The sequence below is a fragment of the Phasianus colchicus genome, chromosome 1, assembly GCF_987193195.1.
Source record: "Phasianus colchicus chromosome 1, bPhaCol1.hap1.1, whole genome shotgun sequence".
Taxonomy (NCBI): Eukaryota; Metazoa; Chordata; class Aves; order Galliformes; family Phasianidae; genus Phasianus; species Phasianus colchicus.
The window spans coordinates 195709147-195736118 of NC_143436.1; the positions used below are offsets into that span (position 1 = coordinate 195709147).

At 56.6% G+C, this 26972-nt stretch overlaps 2 protein-coding genes across 7 annotated transcripts in view; one reads left to right on the top strand and one right to left on the bottom strand.

The window, feature by feature from the left end:
• CLPB (ClpB family mitochondrial disaggregase) overlaps positions 1-15637 on the bottom strand; it is a 43816-nt gene extending 28179 nt beyond the window's left edge. Inside the window, exons 1-4 of one of the 2 annotated variants that reach the window (XM_090134190.1) lie at positions 15200-15637; positions 12676-12724; positions 9219-9305; positions 2736-2839 (exon numbers count right to left, since the gene is read on the bottom strand). In XM_090134190.1, the coding sequence (XP_089990316.1) occupies positions 2736-2839; positions 9219-9305; positions 12676-12724; positions 15200-15578 (619 nt within the window). In that variant the 5' untranslated portion in view covers positions 15579-15637. Of the gene's footprint in view, positions 1-2735; positions 2840-9218; positions 9306-12675; positions 12728-15199 lie in introns of both variants that reach the window. The other variant, XM_090134189.1, reaches the window with a different exon arrangement.
• A 192-nt stretch (positions 15638-15829) lies between these two features.
• STARD10 (StAR related lipid transfer domain containing 10) overlaps positions 15830-26972 on the top strand; it is a 28219-nt gene continuing 17076 nt past the window's right edge. Inside the window, exons 1-2 of one of the 5 annotated variants that reach the window (XM_090134194.1) lie at positions 15830-15976; positions 21107-21251. Coding sequence is in view for 2 of the 5 variants with exons in the window: in XM_090134192.1 (XP_089990318.1) it covers positions 21090-21251 (162 nt within the window). In the remaining 3 variants the exon portion in view is untranslated. Of the gene's footprint in view, positions 15977-20749; positions 20850-20986; positions 21252-26972 lie in introns of those variants that run through there. The other 4 variants (XM_090134195.1, XM_090134196.1, XM_090134192.1 and 1 more) reach the window with 4 other exon arrangements.

The window sequence follows — 26972 nt, forward strand, 5'->3', positions numbered from 1 at the left end:
AAACACAGTGGGGATGGGTTGGCCATCGGACTTGACAATCTCAGACATCTTTTCTGGACTTCATCACCTTAGAGATCATTTCCAACCTTAATGACTCTGAATCTACGAGCAGACATGGTGGGGGTGGTTGGTGGTTCCACTTGATGATCTCAGAGGTTGTTTCCAATCTGAACGACTCTTTGATTCTGTGAGTGAGCACGGTGGGGACGGGTTGGCCGTTGGGTTTGATGATCTTTGAGATCTTCTCCGGAGTTGACATTCTTAGATGTCATTTTCACCCTTAGGGACCCTATGAGTGGACACGGTGGGGATGGATTAGTTGCTGGACTTGACAATCTTTGAGGTCTTTCCCAACCTTAGTGAATTTCATTCTACGAGTGGACGCGATGGGGATTGGTTGACTGTTGGACTTGATGATCTTAGAGGTCGTTTCCAAGCTTAATGACTCTCTAATTCTATAAGCAGACACAGTGGGGATGGGTTGGCCTTGACAATCTTAGGAATCGTTTCCAAACTTGACGATCTGAGAGGTCATTTCCAACCTTAGTGACTCTATGAGCAGACGTGGTGAGGATTAGTTGGCAGTTGGACTTGATGCTCTTAGAGGTCACTGCCAACCTTAACGACGCTTTGATTCTATGAACAGACGTGGTGGGGATGGTTGGTGGTTGGACTAGATGATCTTAGAGGTCTTTTCCAAGCTTGGTGATTCTATGAGCAGACGTGGTGAGGATGAGTTGGCGGTTGGACCTGATGATCTTAGAAGTCATTTCCAACCTTAATGAGTCTTTGACTCCACGGATGGATGAGGTGGGGATGGGTTGGCCGTTGGACTTGACAATCTTAGAGATCTTTTTTCGACTTGATGATCTTAGAGGTCATTTTCCACCTCAATGACTCTTTGATTCATGGTATGGATGGTTGGCGGATGGACCTGGCGATCTTAGAGGTCTTCTCCAACCTTAATGACTCTGTGGTTGTAGGGAATGGCAATGCCAGCTGCTGAATGAAAAGCCCATTGTCAGGGACTGCATCTCTTGGAAGATGGAGCATCAGGAAGGCCAGCGGGTGCAGACGGCGCTGCTCTGAACTGCAGCCTCCACGCTCCCTCCAAAGAACTGAGCAGATCTGAGAAGCTGAGCCCAGAGAACGCTGCAGTGCATACCTGATGCTGCTCCAGCCCAACATCTCTGCTAATGAACCGCAGTACCTCCAGAAGATCAATTAACACCCCGGCTCCTTCCCTTCCCCGGGTCTTCGCTCCGAGAGAACTGGGCGAGTACGTCTACTTATTTATTTGTCGTCATTTCCTACCCAGGGAGGAGCAGGATAATGAACTGCGTGCGTCAGGGAAGATGAATCTGAGATACTAGGGAGCAGTGCAGTAAAGAGATTAAAGTGTTATTATTGTTGGGTTTTTTTTCCCCCATGGTCCGTTGTGACAGCTCGGCCGTCATCTGTAAAAAATGTCTCCGAGAGAGATAATCATCGGAAACTCAATAAAGCGTCAGGGGAAGCCTGCTCTGCCATCCATCACCGGGTGCCTGGAAATTTTCAGCCCTCCGTCTCCCCTTCCTGCCATCCATATAAATGTCTGTAATATATTTGGAGCGGCACCCCTCTCGATTTGGATGTTTTTATGAAAAAATATCGATACGCGAAATATGTAAATGGGTAAAAAAAATAAATAAATACATAAAAAGGGGAAAAAAAAAAACAACAAAGGCAGTTTCTCTCTTTCTCTCTCTCTCTCCCCCTCTCTTTTTTAAAATGCAACTGAATTTATTCTTTTTAATAAAACATGTCAAGCAAAGAATTAATGCAACTTCTCACAGCGCGGCCTTATCTTCTCTGCACCCCAAAACTATATAACATGAGAGAGGGATGAATGCAGACAAAAACAATTAACTTTATTGGTTGATGCACTTTGCCTTAAATAAAGTCTCCGTGCATGCATTATGTATTGGCATTCCATTGCTCATTTTTTAATGTTGTTTCATGCATTTTGCATTCCTTGCTCTGATCTACGGGCGTCCCCACCTCCGGCACGCAGCGGGTCTATGGGCCGTGGTGAGGGATGGGAGCAGAGATCACCACCCTGATCACAACCAACTTTCTCCGTACTTCCAGCCTGAATCACTCCTCGTTCAGTTTGGAACCATTTCTCCCCGTCCCATCACAGCAGAGCACTGCTGAAGAGGCCGTCCCTTCTTTCCCCCTTTAAGGTCCTGGGGGTATCTGCGTTGCTAAGGCTCAGCTCACGTGTGGACGGGGCAGGAGAGCTGGTGGGCCCAACATCCCAGCGCTGGGGATAACGTGGAGGTGGGGCTGGGACTTGAAACACAAGCCAGGAAAAGCTAAAACAGGAAGGAGCAGCCAGCTCTGTGCCATGCAGCCTTACTTACACCCAGACAACCCTCCTTCGCTTGGGATCCATTTCTAAGCACTGCGCTGCCCTCCCCCATGATGGTCAATGGGACGGGGCTCCCATCTGCAGTGCTGTGCTCTGGCCAAGAAAAAGGCTCTCTGTGGCACTGCAAAACTGCAGCTCCGTGTTGTTTGTTTTCTCTCACTGTCAGCCACCCACCCATCCGTCTGCCTGCACCTACATGGAAGCTGAGGTTAAACAGAAACAAAAAATGAAGGCTGTTTCCGAAAGGCAACGCAGCAGCTTCCATGTCAAAGCCAGAAAAGAAACTTTGGGGATCTCTGGAGCAGTACGTGAACAGCGTTACCTTCCAAAGAATGGAGGCCTTTCTCCTTGGCGGTCTCATAGACGCTGCTGAAGTCGTCCCCAAGGTTTGGATCTGCATTGGCTGCCAGCAGGACCTTCACCACGCTGCCAGGAACCAGGCAGAGGTAAAATGTGAGTGGTCAGTTGGAGAGAGAGCCCAGAAAGCAAACAGCGGGGAAGGGAAGGCTCCGGGATAGGGATCCTTGAGGATGCCCCATCCCTGGAGGCATTGGAGGCCAGGCTGGATGTGGCTCTGGGCAGCCTGGTCTGCTGGTTGACGACCCTGCACATAGCAGGGGGGGGTTGAAACTAGATGATTATTATGGTTCTTTTCAATCCAGGCCATTCTTTCATTCTATGGTTCTGTGGCTGGGAGAGGCGGATGTGGAAAGGGCTCGCTCACACTCAGGGTTTCTGTGCCCCAGCAGCCCCTCTGAGTCAGGGCAGCCCGCGGAAGCCACCCCAAAAGAGGCACCTCTTGGGTACGACTCAGCTCAGCCTCTTCCTTGCCCATTTCTGCCCTCCCAGGAGGAAGCACCGAGCTCAGCACTTCAGAAACAGATTCCAATGGCATTAATTATAAGGGTTCTGGAAGGAAAGCATCTGAGTGCTGCCTGAAGTTCAGTCAAACCTCTGCCCCCAGGAACCGGGCGGTCTGTATGAGATCCCTGCTGCAGACAGCCCCATCTCCTGCAGCCCAGCTCAGCAGCTGCCACCGCTTCTGGCAGGGATTTCATCTCAGCACTTCCTCAGCCTCTGCACACCGTGACTTTGATAACAGCGTAGGATGGGGCAGTGAGCACTGATGGGGCCGTGGGTGCCCCCGTTCCCTGCAGGGAGTGGGAGCAGACGGCCTTTGGAGCTCCAACTCAAACCATTCCATGAGAGATCAGCACAAGCCACGCGTGGCGGGTTGCTGTGGACACCCTCCGCCTGTTTTTTCTGCACCCCGAATTCGATTTCTCACCGCCCCTACGAGCAGCTTGAAGCCAGTTCATTTCTCATCTTTTTTTCCTGGGTTCCAGCCTCCCCTGACAACTCGACAGCAAGGCGTTGGCTGGCATTCATCAGCCCTGACACGGCTCTGGGGCTGACAGCTCGGCGACGCGCCGGACTGACACGTACCTGCAGGCTGCCCCTTGTCAGCTCACATTTAGGATTTAACGTAAGCTTCTTTCCCATTTACCCCATAAATGCATTAGCAGGAATGAAAGGCGGTTATTTGGTTCTTCCAATATGGTGCAATAGAGGGAAGGCTCCTTGCTGGTACCACTTTGCCACGTACAGAGGTTGTTCCAGGGAGCAGAGCACCGTGCTGGAAGCCAGGAGAGCCCCCAGCCCCTCACCATGATCATACAGAGACCATTTAAACCCACACAGAGCTCTTCTGTATCCCTACAGAGCTCATTTAGACCCACACGGAGCTCCAGCCTCCAAGATCCCCAACCCACTACGAGCATTAAACCACATCCCTCAGTGCCAGAATCCCCAGGAATTGGGAATTTCTCCTAACGTCCAACCTGTCGGTCCTCACGGTGCAGGTTCTGATGTGATCAAAGCTCTATAAAGCAGAGATAAGAAACACTTCCCTAACTTCAGACAGCTGGGAGTTTACCAAGCCCTGATACAATGTCTCACAGGCAAAATGTGGAGTTCCAAAAGCCCGGTGCCCGATGGCAGCTCTTTTCTCAGGCTGTGACCCAGTCCTGGTACTATAGGAGATACGAGCTCTAGGAAGCTCTGGTCCCAGTGCTGCAGGAGGCATCTCTCCCATCTGAAGCAGCTCAGCTGTGTGCTATTAATAAAGGGCTGCACTTCAGATGGCCAACAGAGCCCTTTTTCCTCCTCCTGTTGGGGCACAGCCCCTTGCGTTGGCCGCCTCGAGGTGTGGGCACGATGGCCCAGGCTGCTCCGCAGCTCACCTGCATGCTCAGCCCCAAGGAGATGAGCCTTAACGAGCAAGTTTCCCTTAGGTGAGAGGCAGCTGATGAATATAAATCCCCGCTGACCCCGGGGATGACTCAGAGGGCAGCGCTGAAGTTGTCCGTGCGCTTCGATCGATGGGGGGAAGGAGCTTTTCTGCCTTTGGTGGGTGGACCAGCAGATTGTTAAGGATGAAATACATACATGCATCCAATGCGGGGGGGTAAGGAGGGGAGGAAATCGATGGTGAGATGGTCAGACGTGGCCTGGCTGTGCTGGGCAGCTGGGGTTGGTGAACCACGAAGTCCGGTGATCCCCATGACCGTGAGTCCTCGGCACAATGCTGCCCCGAGCTGGGGCACAGCCACAGGTCCTGCCCAGACACAAAGCCCCCTGGCGTGGTTATAACTTAACTCTGTAAGGCTCAGCGGGGGCGCAGGGCTGCTGTTTGCACGCAGGAGGTGCAGGACCAGCCAACGCTGCCTGACAACCAGCATAGAAAAAGAGGGAGAGCAGTGATTTCAGCTCTGACTGCAGCAGCAGCAGCAGCAGCACCCTGCCTCTGGCAGTGCAGCTGGGCTACAGACACCCAGCCTGCCAACACCATCTCACTGCAGGAGTTGGGGAGCAGCTGCCCGGCGTGCAGGCTCAGGCAGGAAGGGCTGAGGGCACTCTGCTCCCTGCAGACCCTCATAAGGAGACCTGGAGAGTTCGTAGCACCAGCACCCCATCCTGGGGGCTGCAGAGCTCCTCAGAGCTCTGACAAACACCGCAGGCCACGTGCAGTGCCAAAGGCACCCAGAGATCACACAGCTTCACTGCAGACAGCTCAGGATTCGTAGCCTGCAGTGAAAGGAGTGAAAAAAACAAAACCCAAACCAACGAACCCCATCCAGAACAGATGTATGTACCTAATATAGGTAAGGAGACCGCGGCCGTCCATCACGTCGCTGCCCACGGACAGAAAGCAGCTGCAGAGGGGTGGCCCTTTGGCTGCAAGTCTCAGAACACAGCCATGCAACAGCCGTGCTGTTACTGCCCATAGAAACCACCCCTGCAGCTCGTGTCCCAGCAGCAGTGGGGCGGGGGGAGCCGGGGCTGAGCTTCTGAGGGTGGCACCGTGGGGTCCCTGCTCGGAAGGAAGGGCTCGTTAGTGAGTGGGGTGAGGTGGGAGCTGGGAAGGAGAGGGCTGAGCGTGTCACCTCTGTGCCCAAGCCCATCCCGTCCCCGCTCCCAGAAATGCAGACCCACAGAAACCACTTGGGGTTTTCCTTTCTGAGAGCTCTGCCGCCTGGTTTAACCGCGGCACAAACCCTGCTGTGCTCTCAGTAAGAGCTGAACCCAAGCTTAATTACTACAAATAAGTGAAAGGTGCAATGCCAGCAGGGGAAGGAGCCCCCAGCAGTGCTTCTGCACAGACCATAAATCCTCCCTTCTCAAAGAGGTGTCTTTCCAGGAGAATGAAGGAACTGCTTTAGAACAGGTCTGGAAAGGCACTCCATAAGGGACAGAACAGCAGGAATCACCACTGCAGGGCACCCACTGCATCCCAGCGTCCCTGCAAAACCAACCCACGGGGGCAGCACACCAGGACCACTCTGCAGGCTGTTTCCAAGAGAAGAAAACGCTTTGTTGGAAAAGGAGATGGAGCCCAGCCATCCTGCTGGCAGCGGGGATGGCATCTCATAGCTGCTGGCAGCTGACAGCCGTCCTCGACGTGCCGTGCTGAAATTGAGTTAAACATATGGATGTAGATGTTTAATTGGGACAGAGGGGGCCGTGAGATACAAAGGTGAAGGACGGGGCACGGAGATCAGCAGCAGCACAGCAGGGACTTGGAAACATCACCATGCTCAGAAAGATGACTTTGGGAAGGGCAGCGTTTGAGGAAGGGGATGGAGAACAGAATCACCAAAAAAGGATCCATTTTTTGGTATCTTTGCAACTCCATTCCTGGTTGACTCCGTTAATATGGCCCAAGGATTTCCAAACGGAGAGTGCAGTCAGCTCCAAGAGAAATAACTGGGTGGTCAGCTCCATGAGAAATGAGTGGATGGTCAGCTCCAATAGAAATAATTGGATGGTCAACTCTAAGAGCAATGAGTGGATGGCCAACTCCACGAGGAACGAGTGGATGGTCAACTTCAAGAGATATAATTGGATGGCCAACTCCAAGAGCAGTGAGTGCATGGCCAACTCCACGAGAAATGAGTGGACAGTCAGCTCCAATAGAAATAATTGGATGGCCAACTCCAGGAGAAACGAGTGGATGGTCAGCTCCAAGAGATATAACTGGATGGCCAACTCCAAGAGCAGTGAGTGCATGGCAAACTCCAATAGAAATGAATTCTCTTCAGCAAGGTTTGTCAAGACCTCTCCTAGCACAGAAGTGACCCCACGCCACCCCTGGCTGCCTGGCAGCACTTGCAGCTGTGAGTGTGGTGCCATTAAGAGCCTCTCGTGAATCACATCCGCTGAAGCAGACATGGACACAGAATTGTGCCCAGCAAACCAGAGGTGGATGCATTAAATAAATGAGGAGGTTGGTGGCCCTGCGTGTGGCAGGGGTTTGGAGATTCATGATCCTTGAGGTCCCTTCCAACCCTGGCCATTCTGTGATTCTGTGATTCTGCATTAGTCTCACAAAACCAGGGCCGAATATCCCACCCATTTCACGTTTCTGCTGCCCTTTTGGCAAAGTTTCATTAAGAAATACATCTCAAAAAAAGAAGTTTTCACGTTTATATCATTACCTACACCTTGCAGGCAGCCCAAGACCCTCCTCCTTCACCCAACGCATCGCATCGGAGCCACCAGCTCGGGCGCCCAACGGCCCAGATCCCTCCGTGAGCGTTCCCACCTCATTTCAGTCCTGATTTTTGATAACCACCGTGCAGTGCGAAGCCTTTCTCACCGATCCTCCTCAGCCTTTGCAAGATGGGAAGCCCCGTTCTGCTCCGTTGCTCACTTGGAATGGTCAACAGCCGTCACACTCCGCTGCTGACCATTGTGCCCTGCTAAAGGTGGGAGGCTCCGCTGCGGACCCGGGCAAACAACGGGGCCCGCTGCTGCTCGGACATCAAAGTTAAACAAACAGCCACAACCCCCCTCCTCCATCCCCATCCCCAGCAGCTCCCCGAGGAGGTCACGGCTTTCAGCTTGTCATAGCACACATCAAAGTTTGCACCACACACGAACTCGGCACACGGATTGGAATCGCGTCGCCCGAGAGCGGATATTCAGCCTTTGTGCTCTGCTTTAATCCTGTGTTTTCACAACTAATTAAGCTTTTTTGCTTATGAACTTGTGACTAAGTAAAGCGTCCCCGAGAGGTTGTAACATCAAAGCTCATTCTCCCACGTCTGGCCCACGTTTGCTGAAATTGGATTTCTCTCTTTCTCCCTCTCCCTCTTTTTTTTTTTTTTTTTTTTTCCCCCTTAAATGATAATAATAATAATAATAAAAAAAAATCCCTAATTGAATTTAGTTGTAGACTGAATATATTTAAGAGTGCCTTTAAAAGGTTACAAGAAGCCACGGCGATCATCATGGGAACTAAGGAGGGAGGGCACAGCGTTCAGCCTTTTTGCTTCAGAAAGGTCGAGCATGAAAGGCCCAGCACGGCCCCAGGCTGGGGGGCAGCAGCTCCCGCAGGAGCCTTTGGTGGTGGCTCCCACATCACCCCGGTGCTGCAGAGCCACTGGGTCACAGCAACAGAACCACAGGGGTCGGAAGGGACCTCTGGAGATCTCCCAATCCCAATCCAAGCGGGTTCCCTGGAGCAGGTGGCACTGGAAAGCATCCCGGTGGGCTTTGGGTATCTCAGAGATATTGCATCCCTGCAACAGGTTCTCCACAGCAGTTCCCTGTCTGTCTGTCTGTCTGTCTGGAGCCTGGGAGCCCAGCATGGGTGCAATGCTCCAGATGTGGCCCCTCAGGGCAGAGAAGAGGGGAGGAGAACTTCCCTGCCCAGCTGGCCATGCTCTGTGCCACGCACCCCACGGTTCCATCGGCCTTTGTGGCCACCACTGCTGGCTCATGGTCAGCCTGTGGCCAACTGTTGGCCAACCACTGGCCATCCAGGACATCATTCACCTTCTTGGCCACCAGGACACACTGCTGGCTCATGGTCAGTTCGTGGCCAACCACTGGTCAACCACTGGCCATTCAGGACATCATTCACCTTCTTGGCCACCAGGACACACTGATGGCTCATAGTCAGCCTGTGGCCAACCATTGGCCAACTGTTGGCCAACCACGACACCACTGGCCTTCTTGGCCACCAGGACACACTGCTGGTTCATAGTCAGCCTGTGGCCAACTGTTGGCCAACCACTGGCCATCCAGGACATCATTCACCTTCTTGGCCACCAGGACACACTGCTGGCTCATGGTCAGTTCGTGGCCAACCACTGGTCAACCACTGGCCATCCAGGACATCATTCACCTTCTTGGCCACCAGGACACACTGCTGGCTCACGGTCACCCTCCTAGCCACCAGGACCCCCAGGTCCATCCCCGTGGAGCTCCTTCCCAGCCCACGATGCTGAGACAAACATACCTGGAATTCCTGCTGATGGCTGCCACCATCAGGGCTGTCCAGCCCAGCCGGTGCCTGGAGTTCACATCTGTGCCTTCCTGCAGTAACCTGGACAGAAGGGAGACAGGATCAGGAAGAGGATGTGGGGGAAGCATCCCGAGCAGACGGGAGCTAACGAAGCAACACAATAATTTCCAGCCACCTGTTCCAGTGCAGCCTATTAACCCACAATCTGATGACAGCTTTGAACCTTCAGGTGCAACCAGGTGGGTTTCAGAAGGAGCTCGGATCTCCAAAGCACGCGCCATTAGGATGCGTTTTGTAATTTTCATGCCCAAAAAGACAAGAGATGAGACAAACCCAAAAACTCAGAGGCACCAAATCACGGGATAACAGCTTGGCTGAGGCTGGGGACCCCTCTGGGTCCTTCTGCTCCTTCCTGACCCCCAGAACACAGCACCCAGCCCCCCATCCAGGCGCTTTCTGCAGCTCCCCAAGGAGCAGAGCGCACTCTACGCAAACCTTCCTCTGCTCAGAACTCCCACAGTGCTCTCACCACCCCAAATACGTTCCCACAACCCTGAAGTTATTTCCAAGCAGGACTGAGGAACCCTGAGCCCAAGGAGGAAAGGAGGATCCCGCAGCACTGCAACAACTGAAGGAATAAAACGGTGACAGGGAGCCTGAATTCGTAGCTGCTGAGCGTGGCTCTGAAGGCCACGATGGAAGATTCATGCTCCTTTAACCAATTAAAAGCTTAATGATGGAGAGCCTCTTTGGCAGCTCCATAAAGGTGTGATACTACGAGGGGCCAGCTGGGATAACATCCTTTTGCTTTCCTCCTCCAGCCACTTAAGCAGAGAAACAAAAGCCTGCATGCCTGCAGCGTGCAGCAGAGCTCAGACAGCAGGAAAGGAGAAACTCGGACAGAAGGAAAGGAGAAACCAAGCAGGAGCTCCTGACCCCGGGATGGGATAGGATGCACAGCTGGCGGCAGATTGCTATCTCTGAGCCATCGGCGTGTGCACCCACAGCCCTGTGGGTCACAGCCATCCCACGGCCCCGTCCAAATGCACGCTGCAGCCCATCTGTGTGCCCTCGGGCAGGAGCAGCCCCCTGGAGCAGCACGGAGGAGGGATGGAGGAGGAATTCCTGGTGGCCATTGGGACACATCGCACCTTCCTGTGCTCCGAAGCCTCTGGGAAGGGTTCCTGTGCTCACCAAAGGGCTTTTTCCCTGCTCAGCACTGAAGGGTGAACGACCCTCATTCTCAAACCCAACTGAGCTCCCATCACGGCGGCCAAAATCTGACTGCACAGCTATGATAGCTGAATAAATTAATTAATCAGGTGGTTTCCCATTCAGAAAGCTGAGCAGGGTGGACCAGCACACCCACAGCACTGACATTTCCTTTTGGAACCGCATTCCTGCTCTCCCTGCATCACAGAACACATCTTCACGTGCATCCCACGCCGGGGGTCCGTGAGCTCCTGGCCCCCCACCCCCCCTCCCTCCTCCTGATCTAACGATAGGACAATCGATAAAGCGACGACCGCCGCTCAGATCTGAGACAGCCAAATGTCTTTAGCAGATGTCTGTCAATTGAATCAAGCCGTGCGATCGATGTTTGGGATGTTTGCCCATGTTTTAACCCAGGATGCTCGCTCTTACTTAGGAAGCAAGTTTTCTTGCAGCCACGCAGCTCCACCAGCATCGCTTTCGGCTGCGGGAGCCGCACTGCATCCCAGCTGAGACCACGGCCTGCAGCTGCACTGCTCCTGCTTCGTAATCCTGGCGCTGCACGGCGCTGGGAGGTGCTGGGTGAGTGCACAGCAGCGCTGGAGGATCTGGGTGCAGAACGAGGGACCTGCTGCAGCACGCAGCCCGGAGAGGGGCCAGGCCAACACAGTCGGGTTTAACACGGAAACTCCATCCTTCAGCACGTCTTGGTATTTCAGCTCAGAACAGGATTTCCCAATTTGAGCCAGAAAAACACCACCAAGCACATCGCTGTGAGCCGGGCAGGCAATGCTTTGCGATGGCACAGTTTAAGCACCACGGCCTTATGGCTGCACTGGAATTTGCTGCTGGAGCTTTAGGGAGAGAATTTTGTGAGCTCCTTCACCCATAGAGCTGCAGTGCTTTGATCCATCCCGCAGAGAAAGAGCCCGTGGGGCTGCGTGCTGCGGCCCCAGCACAGATGTGCTTCTATTCACCCCTCGGTCGGGGTTCTGGGTGAGCGGCTGCGAGCTGACACCGAGCCCAGAGGGCATGTTTGAGTTTGTGCTCAGCGCCCGCCCTCCTGCCAGGTGGAGGAAGAGGAAGCTGGAAACTTGAACTCCGGCTGACAACAAAAGCTTCTGTCGGTGCTGGCTGCTGACGTCGCTCCCTGCAGCCCCTTCTGCTCCGTATGTCGGAGTGCAGGGCTGGGGGAGCAGCCAGGGGTGCTGTGCAGAGCGGGGAGGGAAGGGAAGCCCCCAGAGGAGCAGTGTGGAAGCACTGCAGCCTCACTGAGGGCAGAGCCATGCCTGCAGATGAGTCCATTCCTCCTTGAGACGGGTTCTGTCCGTGGATGCTGAGGCAGGAGAAATGTCACCACAACGAGGGCAGCTGTTGGAAATGAAAGTTTCTGAAGGGAAACCAAAGCAAGAGGGGACAGCAGAGCTGCGTGGGGGCACAAAGGGTGTCCAGAAGCAGTGCTGGTTGTGCTCCTCTCCCACCAACCTCAGCCCACGCGGCTCTGCTTGGAGCTCTGCTGGCCCCTCACCACCTCTCAGCCATCCAAACGGGAAGGCTGAGCACACACAAATCTGCTGCTTACGGGGCAAACCCCTTGGGCAGCTCACACTCAGAAAAAGGACTTCCAGAAATGCAGCCCTGGACTGGAGATGGTTTGTCCTGGGAGGTGACCAACAGTCGTGGTCACGGTGCTTTTCACATGTAGGGGGTTGGGGTGAGGACAAGCAGGCAGCTGAACTGAAAAGGGCAGCTTCCATTTGTGCAGCATGGAAAAAAAACAGGTCCTGGCAGCTGCTTCCCAGTTTGTACGGCATGGAAAATTGAGGTCCTGGCAGCTGTTTCCCAGCTGGAACGCACGCACTGCAGCCCTACCCTGAGCGTGGGGAGCACGGAGCATCCCTGCTGCTGCTCTGCCTGGGCAGGCTCACCAATCAGCCAGACATCACTAAACAGCAGCTTCCTGCAATTACAAGCAGCAGAACCCATGTGCCAATTAGCTGCACGCCAACATCCTCCCTTCAGCCCTTGATCCAGGCCAGAGCTCAGCCCTGGGCTGCACGGAGCCACGCTGCTTCCTTCGAGCCTCCCTGCAAGCTGCGAGCAGCAGCTCTGGCCCTGGGGATCACAGAGCCACCAGGTGTGGGGGGCACAGCAGAATGTCTGCTCCCATCCCATGCAAGCTTCCAGGCCACCAAAAAACTCCCTGTGTTCTCCTGGGCACCTCTAGGAATCTGCTCACCTGCTGACTTCTGAAACGTTGTTGATCCTCGCGGCTTCCAGCAGAGCATCTTCTGAAAGCAAGAGAGAAAATGAGTCAGGAGATGTTCAGAGTGTCAAACAACGCGGGTTGGGAAGGATCTGTTTGCTCCAAAGCTGCTTGCTGGCTGACTTAGGGCAGCCCTGCTGTTGGCACCGGGCTGGGAGAAATATGGGATGGATGGCCAACGAGTGCAGGGCTCGTAAGCACGGGATGGGGCTGGTGGAGCCGAGGGGAAGCATCGTGCCCAGGCTCTGCAGCAAGGGAGCATCTGGGCCAGCTGTGGAAACGAAGCTGGCACAGACAGCAGTCAGCCTTCAGGCAGAGGCTTCCAACAGCAGCAGGAAGGCTGTGCAGGCTGAGCAGGACATCTCCTGGCTGGAAGGGGAAGGACAGCATCCCAGCTCCCGTCCCCACAAGGGACGGCTCTCCCTAGCAGCTGCCTTGCTGCGCGTTGGCTGCAGGCTTCCAAAAGCTGCAAACCTCGGTGTTTCTTTTCCTCTGCTGCTCCAGGACGGGCCAGCAGCATTTTGGCAGCTCACCTTGCACGTGCCTTAACGCATCTTCCAGCCGGATCCCCGTGGCTCCCAGCTGGGAGCCCAGCACTGGGAGCAGTGCTCCAGCTTTGATCCCCCCAGGGCGGTGCGGAGGGGAGGAGAGGAGAACCACCCTCACCCCGCTGCCCACGACTGTGCCATGGCCCCCAGGGGACCATTGGCCTTTTTGGCCACCAGGGCACACTGCTCCCTCAAGGGCAACCATTGGTCAGCTACTGATGAACTGCTGGTCAAACTCTGGTCAACCATTGGCCTTCATGGCCAGCAGGGCACACTGTTGCTCATGGGCAACCATTGGCCAATTACTGATGAACCGTCGGTCAACTACTGGTCTCTTTGGCTACCAGGACACACTGCTGGCCCATGGGCAACCATTGCTCAACTACTGATGAACTGCTGGTCACCATTGGTCAACCATTGCTCTTTTTGGCCACCAGGGCACACTGCTGGCTCATGGGCAACCATTGCTCAACTACTGATGAACTACTGGTCAATCATTGGTCAACCATTGCTCTTTTTGGCCACCAGGGCTCTTGGGCAACCATCACTCAACTACTGATGAACTGCTGGTCAACCACTGGTCAACCATTGGCCTTTCTGGCCACCAGGGCTCATGGGCAACCACTGCTCAACTACTGATGAACTGCTGGTCAACCATTGGCCAATCATTGCCATTTTTAGCCACGAGGGCACACTGCTGGCCCATTGGCAACCATTGGCCAATTACTGATGAACCGTTGGTTAACTACTGGTCTCTTTGGCCACCAGGACACACTGCTGGCCCATGGGCAACCATTGGCCAACTACTGATGAATGGCTGGTCACCATTGGTCAACCGTTGCTCTTTTTGGCCACCAGGGCTCATGGGCAACCATTGCTCAACTACTGACGAACCATAGCTCAACTACTGGTCTGTTTGGCCACCAGGACACACTGCTGGCCCATGGGCAACCATTGCTCAACTACTGATGAACTGCTGGTCACCATTGGTCAACCATTGCTCTTTTTGGCCACCATGACACACTGCTGGCCCATGTGCAACCATTGGCCAATTACTGATGAACCGTTGGTCAACTACTGGTCTTTCTGGCCACCAGGACACACTGCTGGCCCATGGGCAACCACTGCTCAACTACTGATAAATGGCTGGTCAACCATTGGTCAACCATTGCTCTTTTTGACCACCAGGGCTCTTGGGCAACCATTGCTCAACTACTGATGAACTGCTGGTCAAACTCTGGTCAACCACTGGCCTTTATGGCCACCACGACACACTGTTGCTCATGGGCAACCATTGCTCAACTACTGATGAACTGCTGGTCAACCATTGGTCAACCATTGGCCTTTCTGGCCACCAGGTCTCATGGGCAACAATTGCTCAACTACTGATGAACCATAGCTCAACCACTGGTCTCTTTGGCCATCAGGACACACTGCTGGCCCATACGCAACCATTGGCCAACCATTGGCCTTTCTGGCCACCAGGGCTCATGGGCAACCATTGCTCAACTACTGATGAACTACTGGTCACCATTGGTCAACCGTTGCTCTTGGGCAACCATCGCTCAACTACTAATGAACCATAGCTCAACTACTGGTCTCTTTGGCCACCAGGACACACTGCTGGCCCATGCGCAACCATTGGCCAACCATGGGCCTTTCTGGCCACCAGGGCTCATGGGCAACCACTGCTCAACTACTGACGAACTGCTGGTCACCCATCGGCCAACCACTGCCCTTTTTGGCCACCAGGGAGCACACTACTCGCCCACGGGCAACCACAGGCCAACTGCTGATGAACCGCAGGCCAGCCGTTGCTCTTTTTGCCCCCCAGCCCCCGTTTCCCCCCCCACAACCACCGCCGTCCCCCAGCTTCCCCTCAGCCCCCCCCCCCGCCCCACCAACGACCCCCCAGCAGCTCCCCCCCCCACCCCCCCCTTTATACCCACCCTTGGCGGACCGCTCCCTCCCGAAGCACGCCGCCACGGCGCCCAGCGCAACCAACACCGCCCCGCTGCCGGGGGCTGTTTTTCCATCGCCGCTCCGTCCCCCTCGAGGCTCAGCCGTTAAGTTACGGCCCGGCCCGGCGCCGTCCCCGCACAGCCGCCCCCCCGCGGTCGCTTCCCGCCAAGGCAGCGCCGCGCTCGTCGTCCTCACGGGATGGCGGCGGCCTCTGGCGGCGGCTGCCGGGATCAAACGGAGCCGTTCGGCCGCGGTGCTCACCGCCGGATCCCCGCGAGCGGCCGGCGGGGCACGGAACCACCGGCGAGGCCCGACGAAGCGAGCCAGGCCCGGCGGCGGCGGGCGGCCCCACAGGGCGGCCAGCATCGTCCGCGGAGCCGCCGGCACCGAACCGCCCCGGCTCAGCGCTCACGCCGGTAAAACAAGATGGCGGCCGCCGGCGCGCAAAGGCTGCCGGGAGGCGTAGTTCGCAGCGATAACTCCGCCGTGGTGACGTCACGAAAAAACACCACAGCTCCCAGGGTGCACCGCAAGGCGTCCAACTTCCTGGGCGTGGCCGGAAGCGCAGCGCGCACAAGCAACGCTTCCGGGGTTTGACCGGAAGCGGTCGTGCCCCCCGTAGAGGGGCGGTGCGAAGGCTGGACCCGGGAGAGACGCGGGTTCGAATCCCGGCCGGGGGCACCGCGGGGTTTGCGCGTGTCTCACACGCACCGCCTCGTGCGTGCACGGGGCGCCCACACACGCTCACCTGTCAGCACACGCAAGTGCGTGCGTGCCCACGTGTGCCAATATGCCACACCCCAATCCCCCCTTCCCATCCCCCCATCCCATATCCCAACCCTATACCCCATCCCGTACCCCAATCCCATTACCCAACCCCAATCCCAATCCCATATCCCCACCCCATCCCCCATCCCATACCCAAATCCTATTACCCAACCCCATATCCCAGCCTCATATCCAAATCCCATCCCCCAACCCCATACCCCCATCCCATATCCCAATCCCATTACCCAATCCTATGACCCAATCCCATGCCCTGATCCCATAAGCCAACCCCATACATCCATCCCATACCCCCATCCCATTACCCTATATCCCAATCCCATAACCCCACCCCATCCCCCATCCCATACCCAAATCCTATTACCCAACCCCATATTCCAACCCCATACCCAACCCCATACCTCCATCCCATATCCTAATCCCATTACCCAATCCTATGTCCCAATCCCGTACCCCGATCCCATAACCCAACCCCATACCTCCATCCCATACCTCCATCCCATACCTCCATCCCATACCCCAATCCCATTACCCAACCCTATATCCCAATCCCATTCCCCAATCCCTTTCCCCATCCTCATTCCCCAGCATCCCATACCCAACCTCATATCCCCATCCCATACCCAAATCCCATTACCCAATCCCATTACCCAACCCCATTCCCAATCCCATACCCCCATCCCATCCCCCAATCCCATACCCCCACTCCATTGCCCAACCCTATATCCCAATCCTATCCCCCAATCCCACCCCCCATTCCCATTCCCATAACCCATACCCTATTCCTCCCCAACCCATTCCCCTCCACCCAAATTTCCACCATCCCATTCCCAATCTTCCATCCCATTTCCCCAATCCCATTACATCCCATTCCCCCCATTCCATTCCCAACCCCCAATCCCAATCTCCCCATCCCCACTCATCCCCATCCCCCAATCCCAATAACCCCCATCCCATCCCATCCCATCCCATCCCATCCCATCCCATCCCATCCCATCCCATCCCATCCCATCCCATTCCTCCCACCCCATTCCCATCCCCCAATCCCAATATCCTCCATCCCATTCCCATCCCAATCTCCCACCCCATTCCTCCCACCCCATTCCCATCCCCCAATCCCCCATCCCCTTCCTCCCTATCCCATTTCCATTCCGCATCCCATTCCCAATCTCCCATCCCATCCCCATCCCATTCCCATCCCCCAATCCCAATAACCCCCATCCCATGCCAATCTCCCATCCCATCCCCACCCCATTCCCACCCCAATCTCCCTCATCCCATTCCAATCCCAATCTCCAATCCCATTCCCATCCTATTCCCCGCCCCATTCCCATCTCTCTCTCTCCCTTCCCCTTCCCATCCCCCAATCCCAATAACCCCCATCCCATTCCAAGTCTCCCATCCCATTCCCATCCTATTCCCCATCCCATTCCCATCCCAATCTCCCATCCCATTCCTCCCCATCCCATTCCCATCCTATTCCCCATCCCATTCCCATCCCAATCTCCCATCCCATTTCTCCCCATCCCATTCCCATCCCATTCCCAACCTTCCATCCCATTTTCTCCATCCCATTCCTATTCCCAACCTACCATCCCATTCCTCCCATCCCATTTTCTCCATCCCATTCCTATTCCCAACCTACCATCCCATTCCTCCCATCCCATCCCATCCCATCCCACCCCAATCTCTTCCAATCCATTCCCATCCTATTCCCTACCCCATTCCCATCCCTTTCCCCCATCCCATTCCCAGCCCCCAATCCCAATCTCCCTTCCCAGTCTCCCATCCCATCCCATCCCATTCCCACCCCAATCTCTCCCATCCCATTTCCATTCCCGAATTCCAATAACCCCCAACCCATTCCCAATCTCCCATCCCATTCCCATCCCAATCTCCCATCCCATTCTCCCCCACCCCATTACTCCCCATCCCATTCCATCCCATTCCCAATCTCCCCATCCCATTCCTATCCCCCAATTCCAATAACCTCCATCCCATCCCATCCCATCCCATCCCATCCCATCCCATCCCATCCCATCCCACCCCAATCTCTCCCATCCCATTCCGTCCTATTCTCCACCCCATTCCCATCCCTGTTCCCCATCCCCATTTCATCCCCCAATCCCAATAAGCTCCATCCCATCCCATTCCCATCCCATTCCCATCCCATTCCCATCCTATTCCCCACCCCATCCCCACCCCTATCTCCCCCATCCCATTTCCATCCCCCAATCCCAATCCCCATTCCCATTCCTATCCCCCAATCCCAATAAGCTCCATCCCCATCCCATCCCATCCCATCCCATTCCCAGCCCCCAATCCCAATCTCCCATCCCAGTCTCTCATCGCATGCCCACCCCACTCCCACCCCAATCCCATCCCATCCTATTCCCATCCCCCAATCCCAATAACCCCCATCCCATTCCCATCTCCCAGTCTCCCACCCCATTCCTCCCCATCCCATTCCATCCCATTCCCAATCTCCCATCTCATCCCCATCCCCCATTCCCAATCTCCCCATCCCATTCCTATCCCCCAATCCCAGTAATCCCCATCCCATCCCATCCCCATTCCCATCCTATTCTCCATCCCATTCCCATCCCTATCTCCCCCATTCCCATCCCCATCCCATCCCCATCCCATCTCCATCCCCCAATCCCAATAACCCCCATCCCATCCCATCCCATCCCATCCCATCCCATCCCATCCCATCCCATCCCATCCCATCCCATCCCATCCCATTCCCATCCCACCCCATCCCATCCCATCCCATCCCATCCCATCCCATCCCAGCCCACCCCATCCCATCCCATCCCATCCCATCCCATCCCATCCCATCCCATCCCATCCCATCCCATTCCCATCCCCCAATCCCAATCCCCCAGTCTCCCATCCCAGTCTCCCATCCCATCCCCACCCCATTCCCACCCCAATCTCCCCATTCCATCCCCATCCCCCAATCCCAACAACCTCCATCCCATCCCATCCCATCCCATCTCATCCTATTCCCCACCTCATCCCCACCCCCATCTCCCCCATCCCATCCCATCCCATCCCACCCAATCTCTCCCATCCCATTCCCATCCTATTCCCCATCCCATTCCCATCCCTATCTGCCCCATTCCCATCCCATCCCATCCCCATTCCCCAATCCCAATCTCTCTCATCCCATCCCCATCCCACCCCATTCCCAATCTCAGTGGGATAACGGGGATGTGCAAATAGGACCGTGCGCACGGGGGGGGGGGGAGAAGGGCTGGGTAATGGGATTTGGGTATGGGATGGGGGTATGGGATTGGGATATGGGGCTGGGTAATGGGATTTGGGTATGGGATGGGGGATGGGATGGGGATATGGGGCTGGGTAATGGGATTTGGGTATGGGATGGGGGTATGGGATTGGGATATGGGGCTGGGTAATGGGATTTGGGTATGGGATGGGGGATGGGATGGGGATATGGGGCTGGGTAATGGGATTTGGGTATGGGATGGGGGTATGGGATTGGGATATGGGGCTGGGTTATGGGATTTGGGTATGGGATGGGGGTATGGGATTGGGATATGGGGCTGGGTAATGGGATTTGGAAATGGGATGGGGGTATGGGATTGGGATATGGGGCTGGATTTGGGATTTGGGTATGGGATGGGGGTATGGGATTGGGATATGGGGCTGGATAATGGGATTTGGGTAAGGGATGGGGGTATGGGATTGGGATATGGGGCTGGATAATGGGATTTGGGTAAGGGATGGGGGTATGGGATTGGGATATGGGGCTGGGTAATGGGATTTGGGTATGGGATGGGGGTATGGGATTGGGATATGGGGCTGGGTTATGGGATTTGGGTATGGGATGGGGGTATGGGATTGGGATATGGGGCTGGGTAATGGGATTTGGAAATGGGATGGGGGTATGGGATTGGGATATGGGGCTGGATTTGGGATGCTGGGGAATGAGGATGGGGAAAGGGATTGGGGAATGGGATTGGGATATAGGGTTGGGTAATGGGATGGGGGTATGGGATTTGGGTATGGGATTGGGGTATGGGATGGGGGTATGGGATGGAGCTATGGGGTTGGCTTATGGGATCGGGGTATGGAATTGGGACACAGGATTGGGTAATGGGATTAAGATATGGGATGGGGGTATGGGGTTGGGTATGGGGTTGGGGTATGGGATGGGGGTATGGGATTGGGATATGGGGCTGGGTAATGGGATTTGGAAATGGGATGGGGGTATGGTATTGGGATATGGGGCTGGTATGGGATGCTGGGGAATGAGGATGGGGAAAGGGATTGGGGAATGGGATTGGGATATAGGGTCGGGTAATGGGATTGGGGTATGGGATGGAGGTATGGGGTTGGCTTATGGGATGGGGGTATGGGATTGGGATATGGGGCTGGGTATGGGACGCTGGGGAATGAGGATGGGGAAAGGGATTGGGGGAATGGGATTGGGATATAGGGTTGGGGAATGGGATGGGGGTATGGGATGGAGGTATGGGGTTGGTTTATGGGATCGGGGTACGGGATTGGGACATAGGATTGGGTAATGGGATTAGGGTATGGGATGGGGATATGGGGTTGGGTATGGGGTTGGGTAATGGGGTTGGGGGATGGGATGGGGATATGAGGTTGTGATATAGGGTTGGGTAAAGGGAGGGGATGAAGGGGGGGGTGTGTGCAAATAGGGGTGTGCAAATCGGGGCGTGCAAACAGGGGCTGCACACAGCCGGGGGCGTGCAAATAGGGGCGTGCCAAAACGGGTTGTGCGCACGGGGGATGGGGAAGGGAGGTGTGCAAATGGAGCTGTGCACCTGTGAGCTTGCAAACATGGGTGTGCAAACACGGGTGTGCAAATGGGGGGTGCTCCTCCCCCCCCCCCCGTCCCCCCCCTCCTTTTTTTTGTCCCTCCCCCTCCCCGCCCATCGCGCACGGCGCAGCGCCGCTCCCCGTTTCCCGGGATGGCGTTGGGTACCGGGATCCCTCCATAAGGAGAGCAGCTTTGGGATTTCCTCCCCCCCCCCCCCCTCCCCTAATATTGCCAATAACCTCCTAAAAAATCCCCTCCTCTCCCCCCCCCACCGGGCCATGTCGTGTCGCGACAGCGTGCAGATTCCCGACGATCGCGATTTCGTCGCGTTCAGGGAGGAGTGCGAAAGCGATCGGGATTGGAAAGTGAGCTACAGCAAAGGGAGCGTCAGCGTTTGGGTGAGAGCCGGGGGGAGCGAGAGCTGCGTGCAGAGCATCAAGGTGAGGGGGTGGGGGGTCGTGGGGGGGGGGTGGGGAGTGGGGACCCTATGGGAAGTGGGGACCCTTATGGCCAATGGGACCCCGGGGTGAGGAGGGGTCCTATAAGAAGTGGGGACCCCCAGGGTGAGGAGGGGTCCTGTAGGGAGTGGGGACCCTATGGGAAGTGGGGACCCCCATGGCCAATTGGACCCCAGAGTGAGGAGGGGTCCTGAAGGGAGTGGGGAACCCCAGGATGAGGAGGGGTCCTATAGGGAGTGGGACCCTATAGGAAGTGGGGACCCCTATGGCCAATGGGACCCCGGGGTGAGGAGGGGTCCTGTAGGGAGTGGGGACCCCTTGGTGAATGGGGACCCCATGGTGAGGAAGGGTCCTATAAGAAGTGGGGACCCCCAGGATGAGGAGGGGTCCTGTAGGGAGTGGGACCCTATGGGAAGTGGGGACCCCCATGGCCAATGGGACCCCAGAGTGAGGAGGGGTCCTATAGGGAGTGGGGACCCCTTGGTGAATGGGGACCCCATGGTGAGGAGGGGTCCTATAAGAAGTGGGGACTCCCATAATGAGGTGGGGTCCTGTAGGGAGTGGGGACCCTATAAAAAGTGGGGACCCCCATGGCCAATGGGACCCCAGAGTGAGGAGGGGTCCTGAAGGGAGTGGGGACCCCCAGGATGAGGAGGGGTCCTGTACGGAGTGGGACCCTATAGGAAGTGGGGACCCCTATGGCCAATGGGACCCCGGGGTGAGGAGGGGTCCTGTAGGGAGTGGGGACCCCATGGTGAGTGCTGACCCTATAGGGAGGAAGGATCCTATAGGAAGTGGAGACCCTATAGGAAGTGGGGACCCCCATGGTGAACGGAGACCCCATAGTGAGGAGGAGTCCTATAGGACCCTATAGGAAGTGGGGACCCCTGTGATGAATTGGGACCCCAGGGTGAGGAGGGGTCCTGTAGGGAGGGGGGACCCCCGTGGTGAATGGGGACCCCATGTTGAGGAGGGGCCCTATAGGGAGTGGGGACCCCCATGGCCAATTGGACCCCATAGTGTGGAGAGATCCTATAGCAACTGAGGACCCCCGTGGTGAATGGGGACCCCATAGTGAAGAGGGATCCTATAGGAAGTGGGGACCCTATAGGAAGTGGGGACCCCTTGGTGAATGGGGACCCCATGGTGAGGAGGGGTCCTATAGGAAGTGGAGACCCTATAGGAAGTGGGGACCCTATAGGAAGTGGGGACCCCTGTGGCCAATTGGACCCCATAGCGTGGAGGGACCCTATAAGGAGCGAAGACCCCATGGTCAGCGCCGGCCCTATAGGAAGGAGGGGTGCTGGGTGACTGGGGACCCCTGTGATGGACCCCATAATGAGGAGGGGTCCCCATGGTGAATGTGGGACCCGTATGGCTGAGAAAAGACCCCAAGGATTTGGCCGGGACCCCATAGAGAGGCGACAGACCCCAAAGGCTCGGAGCTGAGCGGGGACCCTACAACGTGTCCCGGGTGCAACCCCAAATGTCCCCGGGTGTCCCGTATGGGTGACAATGGCGGTGCGCCACGTCTGCTTATGGGGTCAGCGGTGCGGGACCCAAAAGGGGGGGGGAGGAATGGGGGGGTGGGACGTCACCAGGATGTCCTGGTGCCACGGGAAAGGTGACACCGCCAGGGTGTGGGATCGGCTCCGTTTATAGGGCACGTAGCCCGCCCTATAGGGTGGCACCGTCCTCAAAGTGCCACCTGAGAGCCCCCCACCCCTCCCCCCCCTTCCTCATCCCACACCCCGCAGAGTCAATATTGACTCAGGGTTGGGACGCGGCGCTGGGTGACACCGGGGGGACGGGGAGGGTGGCACCGAGGGGAGGGGATGGGTGGCACCTGGGGGGGCACATCCCAGGGCCACCACAGTGCTGATCACAGGGGGCGCCCCAATAGCACCCCAAAGCACCCCAATGGGGTCCCAGTGCCAACCCTATGGGCATCGCAATGGGTGCCCCAATAGCACCCCAAAGCACCCCAATGGGGTCCCAGTGCCACCCCTATGGGCATTGCAATGGGTGCCCCAATAGCACCCCAATGGGAACCCAATGGGAACCCAATGGGAACCCCAAGGCACCCAGATAGCACCCCCATGGGTACCTGAGTGGGCACCCCAATGGGCGCCCCAATGGGAACCCCAATAGCACCCCAATGGGAATCCCAGTGGCACCCCAATAAATACCTGAGTGGGCACCCCTATGGGCACCCCAATGGGTGTCCCAATAGCACCCCAATGGGAAATCCAGTGGCACCCCAATGGGGACCTCAGTGGACATCTCAATGGGTGCCCCAATAGCACCCCAGTGGCAACCCAATGGGAACCCCAATAGCACCCCGATGGCACCACAATGGGTACCTGAGTAGGCACCCCAATGGGTGCCCCAATGGGAACCCCAATGGGCACCCCAATAGCACCCCAATGGGAACCCAATGGGAACCCCAAAATACCCCGATGGCACCCCAATGGGTACCTGAGTGGGCACCCTAATAGCACCCCAATGGGAACCCCAATAGCACCCCGATGGCACCACAATGGGTACCTGAGTAGGCACCCCAATGGGTGCCCCAATGGGAACCCCAATGGCAACCCCAATAGCACCCCAATGGGAACCCAATGGGAACCCCAAGACACCCAGATAGCACCCCAGTGGGTACCTGAGTAGGCACCCCAATGGGCGCCCCAATGGGAACCCCTATAGCACCCCAATGGGAACCCAATGGGAACCCCAAGGCACCCAGATAGCACCCCAATGGGTACCTGAGTGGGCACCCCAATGGGCGCCCCAATGGGAACCCCAATAGCACCCCGATGGCACCCCAATGGGTGCCTGAGTGGGCACCTCAATGGGTGCCCCAATGGGAACCCCAATGGGCATCCCAAGAGGAATCCCAGTGACACCCCAATAAAGACCTGAGTGGGCACCCCTTTGGGCATCTCAATGGGTGCCTCAATGGGCACCCCAATAGCACCCCAATGGGATCCCAATGGGAACCCCAATAGCACCCCGGTGGGCATCCCAGTAGGTACCCGAGTGGGCACCCCAATGGGCACCCCAATAGCACCCCAAAATGGGAATCCCAGTGACACCCTAATAAATACCTGAGTGGGCACCCCTATGGGCACCCCAGTGGGTGCCCCAATAGCACCCCAGTGGCACCCCAATAGCATCCCTATGGGAATCCCAGTGGCACCCCAATGGGCACCCCAGTGGGCATCCCAATGGGCACCCCAATAGCACCCCGGTGGGCATCCCAGTGGGTTACTGAGTGGGAATCCCAGTGGCTCCCATATGGGTGCCCCAATGGGTGCCCCAACGGCACCCCAATAGGAATCCTACTGGGCACCCCAATGGGAATCCCAGTAGCACTCCATTAGGCACCCTAATGGCACCCCAGTGGGAACCCAATGGGAACCCCAAAACACCCCGGTGGCACCCTAATGGGTACCTGAGTGGGCACCCCAATGGGCACCCCGATGGGAACCCCAGGAGGTATCCCAAAAGGTGCCCAAATGGGAACCCCAATGGGAACCCCATTGGGCACCCCAATAGCACCCCAATGAGAATTCCGGTAGCACCCCAATGGGGACCCCAGTGGGCATCCCAATGGGTGCCCCAATAGCACCCCAGTGGCACCCCAATGGGATTCCAATGGCACCCTATAGGCATCTCAATGGGTGCCCCAATGGGCAATCCAATGGGAACCCCAAAATCCCCCAGTGGCACCCCAATGGGAACCTGACTGGGCACCCCAATGGGTGCCCCGATGGGAACCCCAATGGGCACCCCAATAGCACCCCAAAATGGGAATCCCAGTGACACCCTAATAAATACCTGAGTGGGCACCCCTATGGGCAACCCAGTGGGTGCCCCAATGGCACCCCAATAGCACCCTAATGGGATCCCAATGGGAACCCCAAGACACCCCGGTGGCACCCCAATGGGTACCTGAGTGGGCACCCTAATGGCACCCCAATGGGAATCCCAGTGACACCCCAATAGCACCCCAATGACAACCCAGTCAGTGCCCCTGTGGCACCCAAGGACCCCAGTAGGAATCCCAATGGCACCCCAATCGATTATTCCCCACTGGCACCCCAGTGGGCGCTCTAGTGGGTGACCCAGTGACATCCCAGTGGCACCCCAGTGGGTACCCCAATGGGAATCCCAATGGGTGCCCCAATGGCACCCCAGTGAGTACCTCAGTAGCACCCCAATGGGCACCCTACTGTCACCCTAGTGGGAATCCCATGGGACACTACACTGGGCGTCCTAAGGGCACCCAATGGGCACCACAGTGGGAATCCCAATGGCACCCCAATGGGTCCCCCTATGGCACCCCAGTGGCACCCCAATCGAGTATACCAATGGGGCACCCCAATGACACCCCAATGGGCACCCAATGGGCACCCAGTGGGCACCACAATGGCACCCAAATGGGAATCCCAATGACACCCAATGGCACCCCAGTGGCAACCCCAATGACACCCCAATAGCACCCCAATCGATGATACCCCAGCAGCACCCCAATGGCACCCCAATGGGTGCCCCTATGGGAATCCCAATGGCACCTCAATGGGAACCACAATGGGAATCCCAATGGCACCCCAATGACAGCCAGTGGCACCCGAATGGGAATCCCAGTGGCAACCCCAAAGGGCACCCCAATGGCACCCCAATGGCACCCCAATAGAAATCCCAATGAGTACCCCAATGGCAATCCCAGTGGGCACCCCAATGACACCCCAATAGCACCCCAATCGATTATAACCCCGTGGCACCCCAATGGCACCCTAATGGGAATCCCAATGACACCCCAAGGGGCACCCCAATGGGTAGTCCTATGCGAATCCTAATGGCACCCCAATGACAGCCACTGGCACCCCAATGGCATCGCAATGGCAACCCCGATGGCACCCCAATCGATTGTACCCCAGTGGCACCTCAGTGGCACCCCAATGGGTACCTTAGTGGAAATCCCAATGGGTGCCCCAATGGGAATCCCATGGGGCACTCCAATGGGCAACCCGATGACACCCCAGGGAGTACCCCAGTGACACCCCAATGGGCACCCAATGACACCCCAATGGCACCCCACTGGGAATCCCAATGGCACCCCCAATAGCACCCCAATCCATTATTCCCCAGTGGCACCCCAACAGCACCCCAATGGCACCCCAGTGAGTACCTCAGTAGCACCCTAATGGGCACCCTATGTCACCCTAGTGGGAATCCCATGGGACACTACACTGGGTGTCCTAAGGGCACCCAATGGGCACCACAGTGGGAATCCCAATGGCACCCCAATGGGTCCCCATATGGCACCCCAGTGGCACCCCAATCGAGTATACCAATGGGGCACCCCAATGACACCCCAGGGAGTACCCCAATGACACCCCAAAGGGCACCCAATGGGCACCCAATGGGCACCACAATGGCACCCAAATGGGAATCCCAATGACACCCAATGACACCCCAGTGAGTACCTCAGTAGCACCCCAATGGGCACCCTACTGTCACCCTAGTGGGAGTCCCATGGGACACTACAATGGGCGTCCTAAGGGCACCCAATGGGCACCCCAATGGCACCCAATGGGGACCCCAATGACACCCTACTGTTACCCCCATCCATGCAACGCCCCATGCATGCAATGCTCCATCGATGCATGCAACGCTGCACCCGTGCATGCAATGCTG